The 19897-nt window shown below is 39.7% G+C and overlaps 1 protein-coding gene across 4 annotated transcripts in view; it reads left to right on the forward strand.

The window, feature by feature from the left end:
* Csnk1g1 (casein kinase 1 gamma 1) overlaps positions 1 to 19897 on the forward strand; it is a 138237-nt gene that overhangs the window by 57441 nt on the left and 60899 nt on the right. For all 4 annotated transcript variants that reach the window (XR_007208837.1, XR_007208838.1, XM_048332843.1 and 1 more), the window contains exons 3-4: positions 6301 to 6341; positions 13821 to 13890. Coding sequence is in view for 2 of the 4 variants with exons in the window: in XM_048332843.1 (XP_048188800.1) it covers positions 6301 to 6341; positions 13821 to 13890 (111 nt within the window). In the remaining 2 variants the exon portion in view is untranslated. The remainder of the gene's footprint in view (positions 1 to 6300; positions 6342 to 13820; positions 13891 to 19897) is intronic.

Here is a 19897-nt window from a genome sequence, read left to right on the forward strand (position 1 = left end):
TACTTTTTTCACTTCATAGAATATGAACTTTTGTGTATGCATTGGGGAGGGCCATTCTAGGGCTTGAACTCAGGGCCTGGGTGATATCCCTAAGCTTCATTTATTTCAGGCTAGTGCTCTACCACTTGAGGCCACAATACCGTTCTAGCCTTTCTTAGTAGTTTATTGAAGATGAGTCTTTCCTGCCTGGACTGGCTTCAAACTGTGATCCTCAGATCTCAGTCGTCTGAGTAGGTAGGATTACAGCTGAGTCACCAGCACCCCACTGAACTTTAAAACAAACAAAACAAAATATACTTGAATTGTACTAGGGAGGTTCCATTTTAACAGTTCTACACATACAGTGAGTCAACCATACCCTCTCTATCTCAGCCACATCCCCTTTATCTCATTCCCCACTTCCCAAAACATTTTCAACAGTTTTCATACATGCAAACAAACTACTTTGGCTATATTTATCCACTTTCACCCCACTTGCTAATAACCCAGCCCCTGATAGTACCTACCACCTTAAATGGGCTTACTCCATTTTCCCCTCATTTATTTTGGGGCTGGGAATATGGCCTAGTGGTAAAGTGCTCGCCTCGTATACATGAAGCCCTGGGTTTGATTCCTCAGCACCACATATATAGAAAAATCCGGAAGTGGCGCTGTGACTCAAGAGGTAGAGTGCTAGCCTTGAACAAAAAGAAGCCAGGGACAGTGCTCAGGCCCTGAGTCCATGCCTATGACTGGCAACAAAAACAAAACAAATCCTTTCATATATTTTTTCAGGCTCCCCCTGCCCCCCTACTTGAACGCTAGCACTCTGCCACTTGAGTCACAGCACCAGTTCCAGCTTTTTCTGTTTATGTGGTACTGAGGACTCAAACCCAGGGCTTCCTGCATGCTAGGCAAGCACTCTACCACTAAGCCACATTCCCAGCCCTCTTTCTTTCTTTCTTTTTTTTTTTGCCAATCCTGGGCCTTGGACTCAGGGCCTGAGCACTGTCCCTGGCTTCTTTTTGCTCAAGGCTAGCACTCTGCCACTTGAGCCACTTGAGCCACAGCGCCACTTCTGGCCATTTTCTATATATGTGGTGCTGGGGAATTGAACCCAGGGCTTTATGTATATGAGGCAAGTGCTCTTGCCACTAGTCCATATTCCCAGCCCCTCTTTCTTTTTTTAAGTGTATTAATTACACCAAGAGGCTTCACCATGGTACTTCAGGTGTGCATATACTAAGCCTTGCTGAGGGGATCCATTTCTCCTGCTTTCTCCTTCCTCATGCCCCAACCCCCTGTTAATACCAGCTTCCATTGGGCCTCTTTATACTGACTTCATACATAGTTGCAGTGTAATTGGAAATTATTACACTCCATTCTTCTTTTCCTTCTTCCCTTTCCTAATCTTTCTACGTAGTATTATATCCTAGTCACGCTCTATGCATATACATAAAAATGTATTTATATAGATATATGTACATGTCTGAATTTTTTTAGGTCATGCTTTCACATATGAGTGAAACCATATGATATTTGGCTTTTCTAGCTTGGCTTATTTCTGTAAGCATGATGTTTTCCATTTCTACCTATTTTTCCTGCAAATGACATGATTTTATTTTTCTTTATGACTCTCAAATATCCCATGGTCTGTATGTACCATAAATTCTTCATCTACTTATCTGTTATAAGGTACCATGGCTGATTCCATCATTTGGCTGTTGTGAATAGTGCAACATAGATATCCAGGTGACTTTCTGTGTATTTATTGATTTATTCTCTATGTAGATATATACTCAAGTGGAGTTGTGGTAGAATGCTAACCTTCAGAAAAAATGCTCAGGGATAGTGCCCAGGACCAACAAAAATAAATAATGGGCTGGGAACGTGGCTTAGGTAGAGTGCTTGCCTAGCATGCTTGAAGCCCTGGATTTGATGCCTCATTACCACATCAGCAGAAAAAGCTGGAAGTGGCACTGTGTCTCAAGTGGTAGAAAGCTAGCCCTTAGCAAAAAGAAGCTCAGGGACAGTGCCCAGGCCCTGAGTTCAAGCCCCAGGACTGGCAAAGAAAGAAAGAAATAAATATTTGAATATGAGAGAACATAACCTACAGTTTAGCCTTTGGTTCTTTGTTGATAGTAAACATGCTATATACTGTCACTGGTTAGTGGTAGCAGTTAAGATTTATTATGATAAGCTGTGTATTGCTATTGATAGTCAAGCCCTTAAAAAAATCTTAGTTTACCTGGGAGAGAGTGAGAGAAGGAATGACATTGTCGAAAAAGAAATGTACTTGTAGGTAGGTGCCAGTGGCTCTCATACCTAGCTACTTGGGAGGCTATGATCTGAGGATTATGGTTTGAGGCCAGCCTGGGCAGGAAAATCTGTGAGACTTTTTATCTCCAATTAAACACTAGAAAACTGGAAGTAGCACTGTGGCTCACAGTAGGTAGAGCCAATAGCCTTGAGTTAAAAAGGAAGGGACAGTACCCAGGCCTGGAGTTCACGCCCCATGACCAAAAACAACAAAAAGAATTGTACACTTTGCCTTACTTATAACTGTAAGCCCTGTGTACATCACCTTCATTTTTTAAAATATTTACTTATTTATTTGTGAAAGTGATGTACAGAGGGGTTATAGTTTCATATGTAAACATCACCTTTATAATAACAAAATTTTTAAAGGAAAAAAATCTTGGTTTAGTAAGCAGTAACCTCTCTGTTAATAAATTTGGAAAATGTTTCTGTATAATATAGTAATATACTAATAATATTAAGTTAGTGAAAAAGAAAAAGTCCTCTGGCATTTTTCGTGTTGTATTCTTGAAGATACGTTCTTTCTTTTTCCCTCCCTCCCTCTACCCCCCGCCCCTCTTTGTTTTGCCAGTTCTGGGGCTTGAACTCAGGGCCTGGGCTCTGTCCCTGAGCTTCTTTTTCTCAAAGCTCACATTCTACCACTTGAGCCATATCACTACTTCTGGCCTTTTCTGTTTATGTAGCACTAAGCCACATTTCCTCTTGTTCTCTCTTTCTTTCCTCCCTCTTCTCTCCTCTTCTCCTTCCCTCCCTTTCTCCCTCCTTCCTCCCCTTTCTCTTTCTTTGTCCTAGGGCTTGAACTCAGGGCCTGGGCACTATCCCTAAACTCCTTTGCTCAAGGCTAGTGCTCCACCAGCGCTTCTGGCCTTTGGGTGGTTAATTGCAAATAAGTCTTACAGACGAAATTTCCTGTCCAGGCCGGCTTTGAACTTCAGTCCTCATATCTCAGACTCCTGAGTAGCTAGGATTACAGGCATGAGCCACTTTGATCAGCTGGTAAGCGATGTTATTTAGAGGGGGAAATCAGTAGGTCTGCCAGCTCTCTTGTCTCTAAGTAGACATAGTAACTAATAGGAGGGATGCAGAAGTGGTTACTCATTATAACTGCTAACTACCTCAACTTCATTTGGCTGATTATTTTTTATAAGTCCTCCATAGAAATGTATACATGTACTGCTTTTCCTTTAGAACAGGAAAATGTAGCAGCTGGGGATCTAATTAAACTGGGAAGTGAGGCTGTATGTTTCATCACACTGTATGTTCTCATGTGACTCTGAGAACTGAAATCTGCTGGTTTTTTGAAATAATACTGTGTCTGTTAAAGCTTATGGGTAAATGTTGTCTCTGTAGGTACTGAAACAGGAAGATTTGTTCAGATGGTTTTATGGCAGCATTACATCCAGCACTGCTGCTTCAAAAGAGCTGAATTTAGATATAAAGCTCCCAAACTACTATGTAATACAGTTTGTTTTCCATTAACAATAAAAGAACTCATTTCAGGAAGTGCATTTGGGAAGCATTGTGGATTTTGTGCAACAGACACTAAAAGCTTTGAGTGCTTGGGACTGTGCCAGGTCATCAATGGTATTTTTCTGTCCATTAAACTGCTTGCCTTTCTCACAGCTATTGTTATATTTTTATTTATATGTTTTTTAGCTGAAGCAGTTACTCATTTTAAAAGGCAGGATTTTAGTCCTCGATCTTTATAATTAAATTCTTTTAGAGCAAAATTTCTGAGTACTGCATACCACTGAGGTTAGTGGCTGAGTGATTGTCTAGACTTCCACAGAGCTCCATTTTGTGTGTTGGCCTATTCAGATGTATTGGCCCTGTGGCAGAAGAATTTACATAAGCAAGGCTTAGCTGGGGAGAATTATTGTGTCCCCTTCAGCATCTCTTAAGAAGTAGATATTAGGGCTGGGGATATGGCCTAGTGGCAAGAGAGCTTGCCTCGTATACATGAGGCCCTGGGTTCGATTCCCCAGCACCACATATACAGAAAATGGCCAGAAGTGGCGCTGTGGCTCAAGTGGCAGAGTGCTAGCCTTGAGCAAAAGGAAGCCAGGGACAGTGCTCAGGCCCTGAGTCCAAGGCCCAGGACTGGCCGGAAAAAAAAAAAAAAAAAAAAGAAGTAGATATTAAAACCGTGACATGTATTCATTTCTTTTAGTTTTCTTGTAGAAAATGAATGAACAAGGTAGCATTTTGTTACTAACCAACCACCATGTTTGGTGTTGTCATAGACTATCTCATTAATGTACTCCTGTGTTCTATTTTATATAGATAGAAAATTGAAGCTGAGAGTAACTGCATAGTTTGTCCATTACTTTCTAGTTTAGTGAGAACTTTTGGATCTTGATAGAAAAGATTGATCACTGCTTACTCTGTTCATCACTGATTAGGAACATCATTTCTTGACAATCAGGAAGCTGAAATATGTCTTGACTGAGGGAGCTGATGAGGAAGGCTAAAAGGAAGGGAGTGGATGGAAAGAGGAATGATGCACAAGTGCCATCAGAGTACTCAGTTTACATACATGAAAATAGAACTAGGAAATTTGGTGGAATGGGAGATGAGAGAAAGATGAGATCAAGATGCATTCTAGAGTTTGGTGAATAGGAGTTTATAAGCAGCATTTTGTTTCCCAAATTGCAGTGTTTGGTTTTCTTTATTGTAAGACCAAGATATGTTAAATAAAAACTAGAAACTAATTGAAAAATTAGAAAAGAAGACATATATATGAACACACACATATCCTTTCCCATGCTATGTACATATAAAGCTATAACATTTATGTTAGTTTTTTTCCCCCCTTTGGTTGGTTATAGGGCTAGACTCAGGGCTTAAGCAATGTCCATGAGCTTTTTTTCTCAAGGCTAGCGCTCTACCACTTTCACCCACAGTGCCACTTCAGGTTTTCTGGTGGTTAATTAGAGATAAAAATCTCATGGACTTTCCTGCCTGGATTATTATGTTAGTTTTTAAAATAAGTCAGGTAGTATGTATATACCAATAAATTAATAAGTCTCGGCTTTAAGTGTCAGATGTACAGAAAATGGTCTTAAACACTAGAAAGCATTAAAAAAAAAAACCCTAATACCTAATTTCTATACCCTCAGGATAGTTATGCTCTAGTGGAATAAAATAGGAGAAAAAAAAATATGAGAGCTAGTATGAATCCAGTGCAGTAGCCGAACTATGTGGAATGTACTACGGGCTTCAGGAGGAACGAAAGGGCTTCAGGACTGGGGGTAGGAAGAATAGGAAGCTAAGTACTCAGCATGTAATATGGACTTAGTAAGTGTTGCTCCTCTTATCCTCATTATTACTCTAGTTTCTTTCTGTAGGTGCTCAGGAGAATATTGATTCTATATTACACAAGTTTGGAAGAAAAGATATTATTTCAGGATTTAGGAAGAACCCTGAGCTCTGTGTTGTACAGGTAAAGATCTGTTTCCTGTTCATACAGAGTAAGAGTTCTGGTGTGTTCTGTTGAACAGGAGAACCGTCTGCTTAGACTGTTGATGAGTTTCATGAAAGGACAGGCTAGGCAATAACTGATTATATTTCATTCTACGTATGCATTAGGTCATCTAAAGTTGCCACTAAATACCAGGATACGTCAGAAAAATCAGTTTGTGTTTATTGTGCCAAGAGTTTATGGCATTTTTTTCTTGATTTGCTTTATGATACAATATTTGGGAAAAATATTGTGTCAAGGAACAGGAAGAAGGAGTCAAGATTGGTTGGTTTATTCTTTTTCTTAAAATATAATTTTTATTATGTAGCTTACATCTTTGATTGTCAGAGCTGTTTTTTCTTTGTTTTCTTCTTTTGCTGGATCTCATTATCTCTGTTTAGCTTTTCACTTAGAAATCATATTTCATATATGTGAACAGCATTGGGAATATGACCTTTCTCATGACCCTGAAAGCTTAAGATTTTTCTGTGGATTTCCCAGGAGAAATGTCACTAAACATATACATTCTGCTTTTCCCTTAGGTAAAAATCTCTACACCAATGAATATGTAGCAATCAAACTGGTGAGTAGAATCTGTGTTTGTAGTAATTATGTTTGGTGCTCTTGCTGCTAATTTTTTTTATATTTTAATTTTAGCTGTACTGGGGTTGCTGGGTGAGCACTTTACTACTTGAGCCATACTTCTAGCTCCTTTTTTGCATTTTTTTTTCCTCATTTGGTACTGGGAATTGAACACAAGATGTTTTATTTACTAGGTAAGCACTTTCCTACTGAGCTGCGTCCCAGCTCTGCATTGGTTGTTTTTGAGTTGAGTTTTTCTTTATGCCCTTGCCAGCCTAAGCAACAATCTTCCTGCTTGTGTTTCCTTGCATTTTAGGGAATAACAGGCATGTACCACTGATTCTGGCCATTGTACCAGCATGCATCACTATGCCCAGCTATTGATTGAGATGAAGTCTCATGAACTTTTTTTTTTTTTGTACCAGGCATGGGGCTTGAACTCAGGGCCTTTGCTCAAGACTAACACTCTTCCACTTGAGCCACAGCAGAGTCAAACCCAGGACTTCATGCATACTAGGCAAGCACTCTATCAGTAAGCCACATTCCCAGCCTCTCATGAATATTTTTCCTGGTCTGGCCTCAATCTTCAATTTCCACCTCTTGGGTATCTAGAATTACATAGTGCTGAGCCACTGTACCCAGCCTTACTGCCCGCACACCTGCACACCAGTTCTAGGACTTGAACTCAGGGCGTAGGTGCTGTCCCTGATCTTTTTTTGCTCAAGGCTAGCTGGTGCTCTACCCCTTGAGCCACCATTCCAGTTCTAGCTTTTTTGGGTAGTTTAGTAGAGTCGCACAGATTTTTCCTTCCTGTGCTGGCTTTGAACTGTGATCCTCAAATCTCAACCTCCTGAGTAGCTAGGATTATAGACATGTGCCACTGGCACCTGGCAATTTTAAAAAAAATTTAAGTATTCTAAAACTAATAAATTTAGTAGAAGAAAACCAAATCTGTTTAATCATGGTCATAAAAAGCTTTCAAAGTTCAGTTGGTATATCAGTACTAACCCATGAATGACTAATCATTGAAAATAACATCCTAGCCGGCTGTTTATCAGGCAGCTGAGATCTGAGGATCACAATTCCAGCCTGTACAGAAAACTTCCCATGAGTCTCTTATCTCCAATTAACCACTCAAAAAAGCAAAAGTAGAGCTGTAGCTTCTAGCCTTGAGCATGAAGAGGCTCAGGGACAGCTCCTAAACCCTGAGTTTAAACCCCACAACTGACCAACAAAAAAACCAAGAACAAAAACACACTACTTAAAAAAAAAGATAAATCTTAAGCTGGGCACTGGTGGCTCATTCCTATCATCCTAGCTACTCAGGAGGCTGAGATCTGTGGATCATGGTTCAAAACTAGTCTGGGCAGGGAAGTCTATGAGACTGTTACCTCCAGTTAATCACCAGAAAACTAGAAGTGGTAGAACTAGAGCTGTGGCTCAAAGTGGTAGAGTACTAGCCTTGAGCAGAAAAGCTCAGCGACAGAGGCCAGGTCCTGAGTTCAAGCCCTACAACTGACAAAAAAGAAAAAGAAAAAAGGTAAAGCAAATTAATTTTAGTTTTTGGAGGAATAATAAGTTTCTTGTATTTAAAGTTGGTTTCAAACAATTTTTAATCATGTGGAATAATTTATATGACTAATTTCTATATAAATGTCTGTCCTCTCAGTAAATACTAGTAAGTTTCCTGGGGTTTACAGGTAGCTTTAAATTTCATTAGTTGCAAGCTAGAGGTGTTATTTCAGGGGGGAGAGTAAAAGAGGGGGTTCTGCTTCATTCTCCCCAGTGCTAGGACTATAGTCATAAGCCACCATACCTAGGCTATTTGTTTTTTAAAGTTCTTAAAAACCAAAGAAAGAAGAGCCCACAATGAAGATCCAAACAAAGTAGAAGTGAAATAGCAGCGGCAGGGCTTCTTTTTATTTCTGTGCCAGATGTTTATTTCATTTCCATAGAGGGATGGCCATATGCCAGAATCATGGTTATTCTGGAGCACACATGCCTGCCTGAAATCCTAAACCAACAGCAGATGGCTACCTTATAGGAGCATGATACTTCATGCAGATTTTTCTGTTACAGTGAAAGAAGCTCAATCACTATCTTGCTGTCTCCCTTGGAGAATAAGCCAAACATCAAAAAAACAGACTCACAGACTAGACTGTTACACTCTAAAACATCTTTATTTACCTCTTATTTGAAAGAGAAATATAGTTACTCAGGCACATCATACTAACATGTAAATTCCACTCTAGGATTCTTGTTTTGTTTTTCTTTTCTTCATGCTAGGATTGAACCCAGGGCCTCATACATGCTAAATATGTCTTCTACTACTGAGCTACATCTCTCGTCCCTATTTCTAGTTTTAATTATTGGCCATACAAAGTAGAAGGAAAAACAGAAAGAGGTGGGCTGGGAATATGGCCTAGTGGTAAAGTGCTCGCCTCGTATACATGAAGCCCTGGGTTCGATTCCTCAGCACCACATATATAGAAAAAGCCGGAAGTGGCACTGTGGCTCAAGTGGCAGAGTGCTAGCCTTGAGCAAAAGGAAGCCAGGGACAGTGCTCAGGCCCTGAGTCCAACCCCCAGGACTGGCAAAAAGAAAAACAAAAAGAGGGAGCAAAATGTAATGGTAAATCATGTCAATAACATATAGATAAGTTGGTAAATAATGTCAGTTAATATATAGGTAAGTTGACTGGTATGAATTTGGTAGAGGAAATCTAGACAGAATTGTCTGTAATAGAAGAAAAAAAAAGTCAAAAGAAATCTTGAAAAGTAAAGTGACAGGAGCAAGTATACAGTCATAATACAGAATTTTTGTTCTGTTTTGTGTCAGTCTTGGGGCTTAAGCCCAGGGCCTAGGCACGGTCTCTGATTTGAACTTTTATGCTCAAGGCTGGCACTCTACCACTTTGAGCCACCGCTCCTCTTCTGGTTTTTTGTTTTAATTTATGACAAGAGTCTCACAGGATTCCTGCCCAGAACCTCAAATCTCAACCTTCTGAATAGCTAGGATTACAGACATAAGCCACTGGTACCCGATTTTAGGAGACTTTTTTTTTTTTAACCAGTCCTGGGGCTTGAACTCAGGGCCTGAGCACTGTCCCTGTCTTCCTTTTTTTGCTCAAGGCTAGCACTCTGCCAACTTGAGCCACAGCCCCACTTTCAGCTTTTTCTGTTTATGTGGTGCTGAGGAATTGAAACCAGGGCTTCACACATGTTGTTTAGGACAAGCACTCTACCGCTAAGCCACATTCCCAGCCCCCCAATTAAAGTATTTTAAGATCTTTTTCTGCCTTGTGAGTAGCCTCAAATAATTAGGATTTTTCACATGGCCAGGAAAAGTGAAAAGGCAGATATGCTAGAGAATACTTTTACAGGACTGCTAACTCCTGGTGGAAGAAACCTGCAGAAGAGCCACAGTGACAGGCCAGATCCCCCAGTCAACTGGCACCTGGGAGCCTCCCAGAGATTTTGAGCAGAGGAGCATGAACTGGGATATAGTTCTGGGATGGTGGCTACAGCACTTGTGTGGAGGGAGGGCAGATCAAGTATACAGAGGACAGCTGATAAGGAAGCAGTGTGAAATCCACAGGATTCAAGCCTGAAGAGAAATCAGAAAAAAAAATGTAAACACAAAGCAAATACTTAGTGGAACAAAGAATAGAAAGTGGAAAGGTAGAGAAACCAACCTTGTAGTACCCTTATCCTTATGAAATATTTCTCAAGACTCTCAGTGGTTGCCTAAATTGCAGAGAGCACCAGAAGCCATGATTTATAACTGTTTCCATCTTAATGCACTTACCATGTATCATGACCATAATGTTTGCAGCTTGAGATATAGTAGCAAAACATGTTTGAATTTCTTTTTCCTTTTTTTACAGAGGAAAAAGATTCATTCTTGGCATGAGTGTTGATAACCTTGGACATTTATTTACTTATTTATTTTGGTGGGGACAGGGAGGGCAGGGTCTTGCTGTGTGGCCTAGGCTGGCCTCAAATTTGTGAGCCTTCTGCCTCAGCCTTTCTTTTTGGCCAGTCCTGGGGCTTGGACTCAGGGCCTGAGCACTGTCCCTGGCTTCATTTTCTCAAGGTTAGCACTCTGCCACTTGAGCCACAGCACCACTTCTAGCATACACACATACACACACACACACACACAGCCTTTCAAGTGTTGGAATTACAAGCATGTGCCACCATGCCCAGCACACATATTTTTTTCTTTTCTTTAAGTAAAACCACTGTTTTCTTTTTACTTGTTATTTCTTTGGCATATCTGAATTGCTGACATCACTACTCTTATAATATGGGGCCATTTTTAATAAAAGTTACTTGAATACAAGCATTACACTACCAAGACAGGCATTGCACAGGTAGGAAGCATATACATCATGGATATGCTGGAAAAGGATTATTTGTTCATTCATTCATTCGTGTGCCAGTTTTGGGGTTTAAACTCAGGGCCTTGCAATATTTCTTGCCTTTTTTCCACTCAAGACTGATGCTCTGACACTTGAGCCACAACTCTACTTCCTGGAAAAGGATGATTCTTATCCCAGGTGGAATAGAATGAATGGCTTAAGACATTGTTTGTCACGCTAGTCTAGTCAGAAACATTCCAAGTGGATTCAGGATTAAGTCATCAAAGATAAAGAATTAAAAAATAAAACTAGTGAGGAAAGGTTAATGGAACTGAAATTACTTTGCCTAATAAAAGCCTAAGAAATAATTGATAGTACAGTATTCACAGGTTGTTGAGGAACTATTGATCTTGTTATTGGGGACATAAGATAAATAAGAGTGTTTCAGCAGTGAGATTTGAACAAAATGTATTATCTATGCAACTTATTAAACATCAACCTCTGTTTCCAAGGGAAGTTGGAAAATCTCTTTCTTAAACACCGAACAAATAGGACATAAAACCTTGCATGGGGAAAAAGAACAGTATTTTCAATCAGTGGTGCTAGGAAAACTGGATATCCTCTTGTTATAAGTTGAACCTTTACCTTAGATTATCTACAAAAATTAACTCTTGGTGAATTAAAGACCTTAATATAAGATATAAAACCATAAACCACAGGGGAAAAATAATGTCACATCGTATTTGTCAACAGTTTCTTGAGTATGTTACCAAAAATTATGAACAACAAAAGAAAAAATTGATAAATTGAACTTCAGCAAAATCTTTTTTTTTTTTTTGCCAGTCCTGGGCCTTGGGCTCAGGGCCTGAGCACTGTCCCTGGCTTCTTTTTGCTCAAGGCTAGCACTCTACCACTAGAGCCACAGCGCCACTTCTGGCCATTTTCTGTATATGTGGTACTGGAGAATTGAACCCAGGGCTTCATGTATACGAGGCGAGCGCTCTACCACTAGGCCATATTCCCAGGCCCTTCAACAAAATCTTAAGTTTCTGTTATCTAGAGACATTTAGCAGAGTGAAAAGGCAACCCATGAAGTGGGAGAAAACATTTTAAAATAATTATCTGATAAAGAATAATATCCAGAGGCGGGAATGTGACTTAGTGGTAGAGTGCTTACCTAGCATGCACGAAGCCCTGGGTTCGATTCCTCAGCACTACATATTTAGAAAAGGCCGGAAGTGGCCCTGTGGCTCAAGTGGCAGAGTGCTAGCCTTGAGCAAAAAGAAGCCAGGCACAGTGCTCAGGCCCTGAGTTCAAGCCCCAGGACTGGCCAAAAAGAAGAAGGAGGATATCCAGAATTTACCTTTTTCCCCCATTTAAAGCTGGCATTTTTTTTCTTGTAATAATGAGATTTGAACTCAAGGCCTCAAACTTACTAACATGTTTTCTGTCACTAAGCATACCTGTGCTTTTTTTGGTCCTGGAGCTTGAACTCGGACCTGGGCACTGTCCCTGAGCTCTTCAGCTTAAGGCTAGAGCTCTACCACTTGAGCCACAGCACCACTTCCAGTTTTCTGGTGGTTAATTGGAGATAAGAGTCTCATGGACTTTGCAGCCCAGGCTGGCTTTGAACTGTGATCCTCAGGTCTCAGCTTCCCAAGTAGCTAGGCTTATAGGCATAAGCCACTGACACCTGGCACCTCTACATTTTTATACTTGTTATTTTTCAGATAATTTCTCAATTTCCACTCAGGCTTGTTCCTAGAACACAGTCTACTTGTTTAAGGCTTTATGTCAGTTAGGTGTATTGCATGTGTATAACCCCTGGAGATTGGGGCAGTATGATTTTTAGCTTCACAGCCAGCCTCGACTACATAGAGTTTAAAGTATAAGAAATTGTTGTTTGGTTTTGGTTTTGTTGCCAATCCTGGGGCTTGAACTCAGGGCCTGAGCACTGTCCCTGGCTTCTTTTTGCTCAAGGCTAGCACTTTGCCACTTGAGCCACAGGGCCACTTCCGGCTCTTTCTATATATGTGGTGCTGAGGAATTGAACCCAGGGCTTCATGTATATGAGGCGAGCACTTTTACTACTAGGCCATATTCTCAACCCCAGGTATAAGAAATTGTTAAGCCTGGGAAGGTGGCTTAGGGGTAGAGTGCTTGCCTTGTATTCATGAAGCCCTGGGTTCTATTCCTCACCATCACATTAACAGAAAAGGCTGGAAGTGGCATTGTGGCTCAAGTGGTAGAGTGCTAGCCTTGAGCAAAAAGAAGCCAGGGACAGTGCTCAGGCCCTGAGTCCAAGCCCCAGGATTGGCCTCACCACTCCTACCCCCAAAAGAAATTGTTCAAAAAAAAAAAAGAAAAGAAAACCCACGAAGGAAATACTTACATAAATAGTTCCCAAAATATTAATAATGGTATCTTTTAAGTGGTTGCCAGCTTTTGTGTATTTGAAACTGTTCTTAGAATATATTTTTCTAAAAATACAATAATTGTAAAAACCCCTAAAATTCATAATTAAACATTCAGGAAATACATGCTATTATGCATTTAGCTTTTAAAAAATATTTGACATCTTATTTCCTGGGAGAATACATATCAGATTAGTTATTGCTCAGGAGATGTCCTTTAGTGATGGCTTATGGAAAGTCTATTTTTTTTTTAAATTTTATTTACTTTTTTTTTTTTTTTTTGGCCAGTCCTGAGCCTTGGACTGAGGGCCTGAGCACTGTCCTTGACTTCTTTTTGCTCAAGGCTAGCACTCTGCCACTTGAGCCACAGCGCCCCCTCTGGCCATTTTCCATATATGTGGAGCTGGGGAATTGAACTGAGAGCTTCATGTGTAGGAGGCAAGCACTCTTGCCACTAGGCCATACTCCCAGCCCGGAAAGTCTTATTTTTATTTACTCCTGTGGAAGGGGTTGCAAATAATCTAACTCATCTCCTCTTAGCTGTAATTTCAGTGACAAATAGTGATAAGAAAAGGCTGTCATATAGATACAGACTCATAAGACATTAGTTTGCTTAGATCATAGTTACTCTGGAAAAAAATTATATAAATGGAAAAATCCCATTTGTCTAAATTTGATCACAGTTTTTCTTTTTGGGTTTCAGGAACCAATAAAATCACGTGCTCCACAGCTTCATTTAGAGTACAGGTTTTACAAACAACTTGGCAGTTCAGGTAAGTCAAGTCTTTTTTCTTTTTTTCTCCATTTACTTACATATTGCTTAGGTACTAAACTCTAAAATATGCAAGATTTTTGTCTGGTTTGTCCTTTTTACCAGACCATATATTGTTGGATAGGTAAGCAGACAATAGCCAACCATAAAGCTCTTGGCTGTCCTGTTCCTGGAGTAGAGATTACTCCTAATACACATGCTGTGGGCTTTTTCTTCTTTATAGTTCATTGTTCTTTTCATGCTCATTGTTCTTTTCATTTTGTTATGTACATAAAAAGAAATGAGAAAAGGCAGATAATTTTCAAACTTACTGTTTCCAGCATTGTAGCACATTCTAAAATAACACAGCACTGTCAAAATCTACCCATAGATTTAAATTCACACCTGTAAAGCTAATTCTAGCTACTTAGGAGTCTAAGGTCTGAGGATTGAGGTTCCTAGTGAGTTTGGGCAGATAAATCCAAGAGACTAGTATCCAATTAACCAGTAAAGAGCCTGAAGTAGAGGTGTGGCTCACGTGGTAAAGTGGTAGCCTTGAGCTGGAAGAGGGGATTTGAGATAGTGGTAGTTAAGAGACAGTGCTCAGGCACTGAGTTCATACTCCAGTATTGGTGTGCACGGGGGTGCACACACACACACACACAGATGTAAATTTAGGGCTTGGATATAGTTTAGTATAGCTTAGTATGGTACAGCACGTAGTTATTATTTGCAAGGCCCTGGGTTCAGTCTAGCAATGCAGAAAAGTTTGTAATTTTTTTTTTTTTTTTGCCAGTCCTGGGCTTTGGACTCAGGGCCTGAGCACTGTCCCTGGCTTCTTTTTGCTCAAGGCTAGCACTCTGCCACTTGAGCCACAGCGCCACTTCTGGCCATTTTCTGTATATGTGGTGCTGGGGAATTGAACCTAAGACCTCCTGTATGCGAGGTGAGGACTCTTGCCACTAGGCCATATTCCCAGCCCCTGTAATTTTTTTTTAAGTGTCTTATTTTCTACCTGAAAGCCCAAGTTACTAAAATACTTTAACTGGCTTACTGAAAAATATTTTTATTAAACAATGTTACCAACCTTAAACTACATTTATAGGTCACTTCTCTTAAAGATGAAATATTTCAGGTCTGTTTTCATCACAGAACAGTCGTAATTTCTCTCCTTTATACTTCCTTCAATGTGACAGTTTTTTGTTAATCATTGCAGTAAGGTTTTTATTTTCAAGTATAACTGTTAAAGTACTATCAAAGGAATATTATAGAAGAATTATCTCAGAGCCACTGCTTATGACTTTTTTTGTGTATGTCTGTGCTGATCCTGGAGCTTGAACTGGGCCAGAGAACTGTCCCTGAGCTTTTGTGCTCAAGTCTAGGTCTCTACCACTTGAGCTACATCTTCACTTCTGTATTTTGAGTGTTTAATTGGAGTTAGGAGTCTTGCAGACTTTCCTGTTCAGGTTGACTTCAAACATCTCAGCCTCCTGAGTCTTTAGGATTACTAGTGTGAGCCACTGGCACCAGGAACTACTTGTTGATTTAAGTCTTCAAACCTAACTGTGCTAGTATCCACTATAATCCTAACCTAGGTAGAGGCTACAATGAGTACTTACCTTTTGTTGAACTTAGCCTGTGCTCTTGCTCATGGTGGCCTGTAGGTATGTGTTGAATGGCTGTTCCATATCCTTGAACAGAGAGTGTTCTTGGATAAGATTTGAGTTTTGAGCCTAGAAATTGGGTTTGCAGGGTTCTTTTTTGGGAGGGAGGGGTGGTTCTGAGATCAAATCCTGGGGCTTTGTGTGTGCTAAGCAAACACTTTACCACTGAACTATATCAACTGTAACCTGATGGTTTAGAAATCAATCACATTACAAATATAACCCTGACAAAAAGAACATCCAGTGATTAGTGAATCAAGAGAATGGTATATATGTTTTCCCTTAATGAGATGTCAAGGCTGGGAACATATTTTTTATTTGTGAATTGTAGTTCATATTATAGTGTGTGAGATTGGTGAACTTCTGAATTTAGTACAAGGAAAACCAAAAAATTTTCAGTGTGATGAGTAAGAAACATTGTTTTCTTATCCTTATTGATTAAAAAGTTAAATGTTTAAACTTTCTCCTCTAAGCCAAATAAGTTTTTTATTTTTGCTTCATTTCTTCGTACTGTTGAAAAAACAGAACTTTAATGTTTTAAGTCTAGGTTAACAGATTTTTGTTTTGTCTTGTTTTGTCATTCTGGGGCTTGGACTCTGGGCCTGGGTGCTGTCCCTGAGCTCTTCAGCTCAAGGCTAGCGCTCTAACACTTAAGCCACAGCTCCACTTCTGGTTTTCTGGTGGTTAATTGGAGATAAGAGTCTCACGTTTCCTTCAGGGGCTGGCTCTGAACCATGATTCTCAGATCTCAGCCTCCTGAGTAGCTACAATTACAGACATGAGCCACTGGCACTCAGCTCAACAGACTCTTCTGAGTATATAATATTAGGCATCAGATTCGTGATGACTTCTGGATTCCCTGCAGCTTACCCCCCAGTAGCTTCAATATTTCTTTGGTACAGTGTCTCACTTAGATCACAAAAATAGTACTATTTAATCATAAGAATTTAAAGGCTGTTATTAGTTATAGCCATCTTCCTTACTTTTTTTTTCTTTTTCAGATGTTAATATTGGGTTAGTTAAGGTTACTAGGAGCAAGTTCCAACTTTCCTTTTACTTTATGGGACTGTTATTAGATTTCTCTGTGCCCCTCAGATCTTTAAACTTATGAAGATGTGTGTTACTTTAAACCCCACCCCCACCCCCGTCTATAAACCTTTTTTATCCAGTGTACTTCTCAGTTTTGCTCACATTCTAGCACCCACAGAAGTAAGATTTGGGGCTGGGAATATGGCCTAGTGGTAGAGTGCTTGCCTTGCATACATAAAGCTCTGGGTTCAATTCCTGAGTACCATATATATAGAAAAAGCCAGAAGTGGCGCTGTGGCTTAAAAGCTAGAATGCTAGCCTTGAGCAAAAAGAAGCCAGGGACAGTGCTCAGGCTCTGAGTCCTAACCCCCAGGACTGGCAAAAAAAAAAAAAAAAAAAAGAAGAAGAAGAAGAAGTAAGATTTGGTAGATGACAAGTTTAGAGAGAGATAGGCAATACCATCTACATTGGGATGGTGAAGACCCATAGCTGAGTATGAGCTGGCCACAAGAAAAGAACCATGTAAATGTTTATAATTGAGTAAAGGATGAATTAACCAGAACCAAGCATATAGCTAAAGGGGAAGGGGAGCAGTGAGTAGAGGGAAAAATGAGTCAGCTAAGGCAGGAACAAAAGAAAAGGATGGGGGTGGGGAGGGTAGGCAAATGTTGAGAAAATTGTGCTCTAGTTAGAGAAATGATAGTGAAAATAGGTAAGTATGGTGGAGGCATCTGATATAGCCTGAACCTATAAAATTGCTTTTATGACTGTTCTCAGTTAAGCTTAGGAGTAATGGAGTAATGCTTGTGAAAAATAGCTTTGACATTTTTAGTACAAGGACTAGAATAGCGTATGGCCAGTTCCCTCTACTGGCATTTGGAAAGTACTAACTATAACAGAAGAAACTACAATGATCTCTTTGCTTTTGGAGCCTTCTTAATTGCACTGAATGGTCCTAAAGGAGGGGCGGAGCTCATCTTGCTCTTGTTAAACACTTAATTCCACATTTACACAGCAACCTGCCTGGGAGAAACTCTCAAGGGCTCCAGTCATAAATACCATTATCTAAGTCTGGACTGTTCTGTCCTGGCTTTCTAGTAGCTATTGTAATCTGCTAATGACTATTCTGCTTTGGATCTATTGTAAAGGAGATACTAATCCTCAGATGAAGAAATGACATTAAGATCATTACTGAAACCTAATAATGCTGCAAAGCCCAGGGTAAAATGTCATTTTTACCTGGCAGGGAAAAAAAAAGAACTTGTTAAATACCAACTGGTACTTTTTATCATTATTTCCTCTTTTCCTTTTTTAAGCATAGAGAAGTTTGGTAACCTACCCAGGGTTACATAGTAGACAAACCTGAACTAGAAATGTGTTTTTCTCATGTTTTTGTACAGATTTTTGTCTTGGATATTCATGCATACGCAGCATGTATCTGGAGCTAGCTACTCATTTCCCCTTACCTACTGTAAAGTAGTGGTGGGAGATAGTCATAAAAATCTTTGATTTGTCAGAGATCTGAAGCCTTTCTTCTTTCTCCATGAAAGAGGAAGACTCTGTTTTATATGGCACCTCAAATTTCCTGACTTAAAAAGCTCTTTGTTGCGACCAGGCCTTTTTATGAGCTTTTCTGGTTTTGAAACTTTGTCTTAAAATAAATGAATCATTTATGTTGAACATATTTACCTTTTGTACAACTGAGTAGTTCATAGCTCCCATGTGCAAGCCATTTTTATCCTCTAAAATGTTTAGGCTATGAAGAGAGTAGAGCTGATCAAGCTATATAATTTAGAATGGTTTTATATGCCCCCAGAAAAGATAAGAAATGCTGGTTAGTACAAAAAAAAAAGAGCTTGGAATCTGGGTATCAGTTAAACTAATAGGAATATGGTTCTGACTCATCAGGAGTAAAGCCTAAATCTGAGGCCTTGTTAGGCTGAGTGCTGCGCTGGTGACTCATGTAATCCTAGCTAGTCAGGAGGCTGAGGTCTGAGGGTCATGGTGCAAAGCTAGCCCAGGTGTAGGAAAGTTTATGAGACTCTTGTCTCCAATCAACTACCTAAAAACCAGAAGTGAAGCCGTGGCTCAAAAGTGGTAGAGCACTAGCCTTGAGTTAAAAAAAGCTCAGGGACAGCACTCAGGTCCGGAGTTCAAGCCCTAGGACCTGCACAACAAAAAAAGCCAGAATGGAAAGTTAGTCATTTTAGTTTTGGGGAACTTTTGGTGAATTCTCAAGCAATTCTTTTTTCTGACTCAGTAGATGAGAATTCCAGCTACCATAAACCCACCACACAGATCATGAGAGAAAGAGGAGTTTGTTTGTTTTCTTCTCAGAGAAAACATTGAGTGGGCTCTTCTGAATATAACTATGCTCACTTGAGACTTTTTTGTGAAAATGGACACCTTACTCCCACAACTGCACATCCCTTTATGCCAGTTTTGGGTGGGAGGCATTTATTTGACTTCAGGCATAGTAAATAATTTCCTTAAAGAACATTTGGGGGGTGGGTTCTTTTTTTTTTTTTTTTTTGTAAAACTAACTTGAAATCATTAAGTCTAGCAGTAGGCCATTTGGTTCAGTTCATGTTTGATTCTTACCATGACTGAATTCACTTATGAATTCTCAGATGAAGTGGTATTTCTATGTGGGATAATGAGATATCACAAGTAGGATTTAATGCTGTGGCCTGCATGAATATTAGTTGAATATTATCACTCATCCAAATAAGGAAGGCTAGATGTATTTGGATACCTTCTGCCTCTGTTGTGGAAGATGATTTTGCTTGTAAAGCTAGATAGAGAATGACCACAGATAATCAATACTTTAGCTTTATGGGCCCACCATCTTGATGGCAGCTATTTTACTTTGCCCTCATAGCACAAACTCAATCATAAGCAATATGTAAATGAATGATTCATATTCCAATACAGCTTTATTGGCATTGAAATTGGAATTTTATGCAGTTTTGGTATGTCATAAAACATTATTATCCTTTAGATGTTTTCCAAACATTTAAAAATGTAGAAACCAGATTTCACTTTTTTGGTAATTCCTGCTCTAACATAGCAATGGACAAAACACTTTTTTAAAAAATCTCTCCATTTGACTTGTAGAATACAAATTTACCTCAATGTACTTTAACTGTGCTTCCGAGTGTAATATGCTGCTGGACTGTGAGCTTTTCTTTTTTTTTTTGGTCACGGGGCTTGAACTCAGGGCCTAGGTGCTGTCACTGAGCTCTTTTGCTCAAGGCTAGCAGCACTCTACCACTTTGAGACAGTTCCACTTCCCGTTTTGAGTGAGTAATTGGAGATAAGAATCTCACAGGGACT

The sequence above is a fragment of the Perognathus longimembris genome, chromosome 23 (assembly GCF_023159225.1).
Source record: "Perognathus longimembris pacificus isolate PPM17 chromosome 23, ASM2315922v1, whole genome shotgun sequence".
NCBI lineage: Eukaryota > Metazoa > Chordata > Mammalia > Rodentia > Heteromyidae > Perognathus > Perognathus longimembris.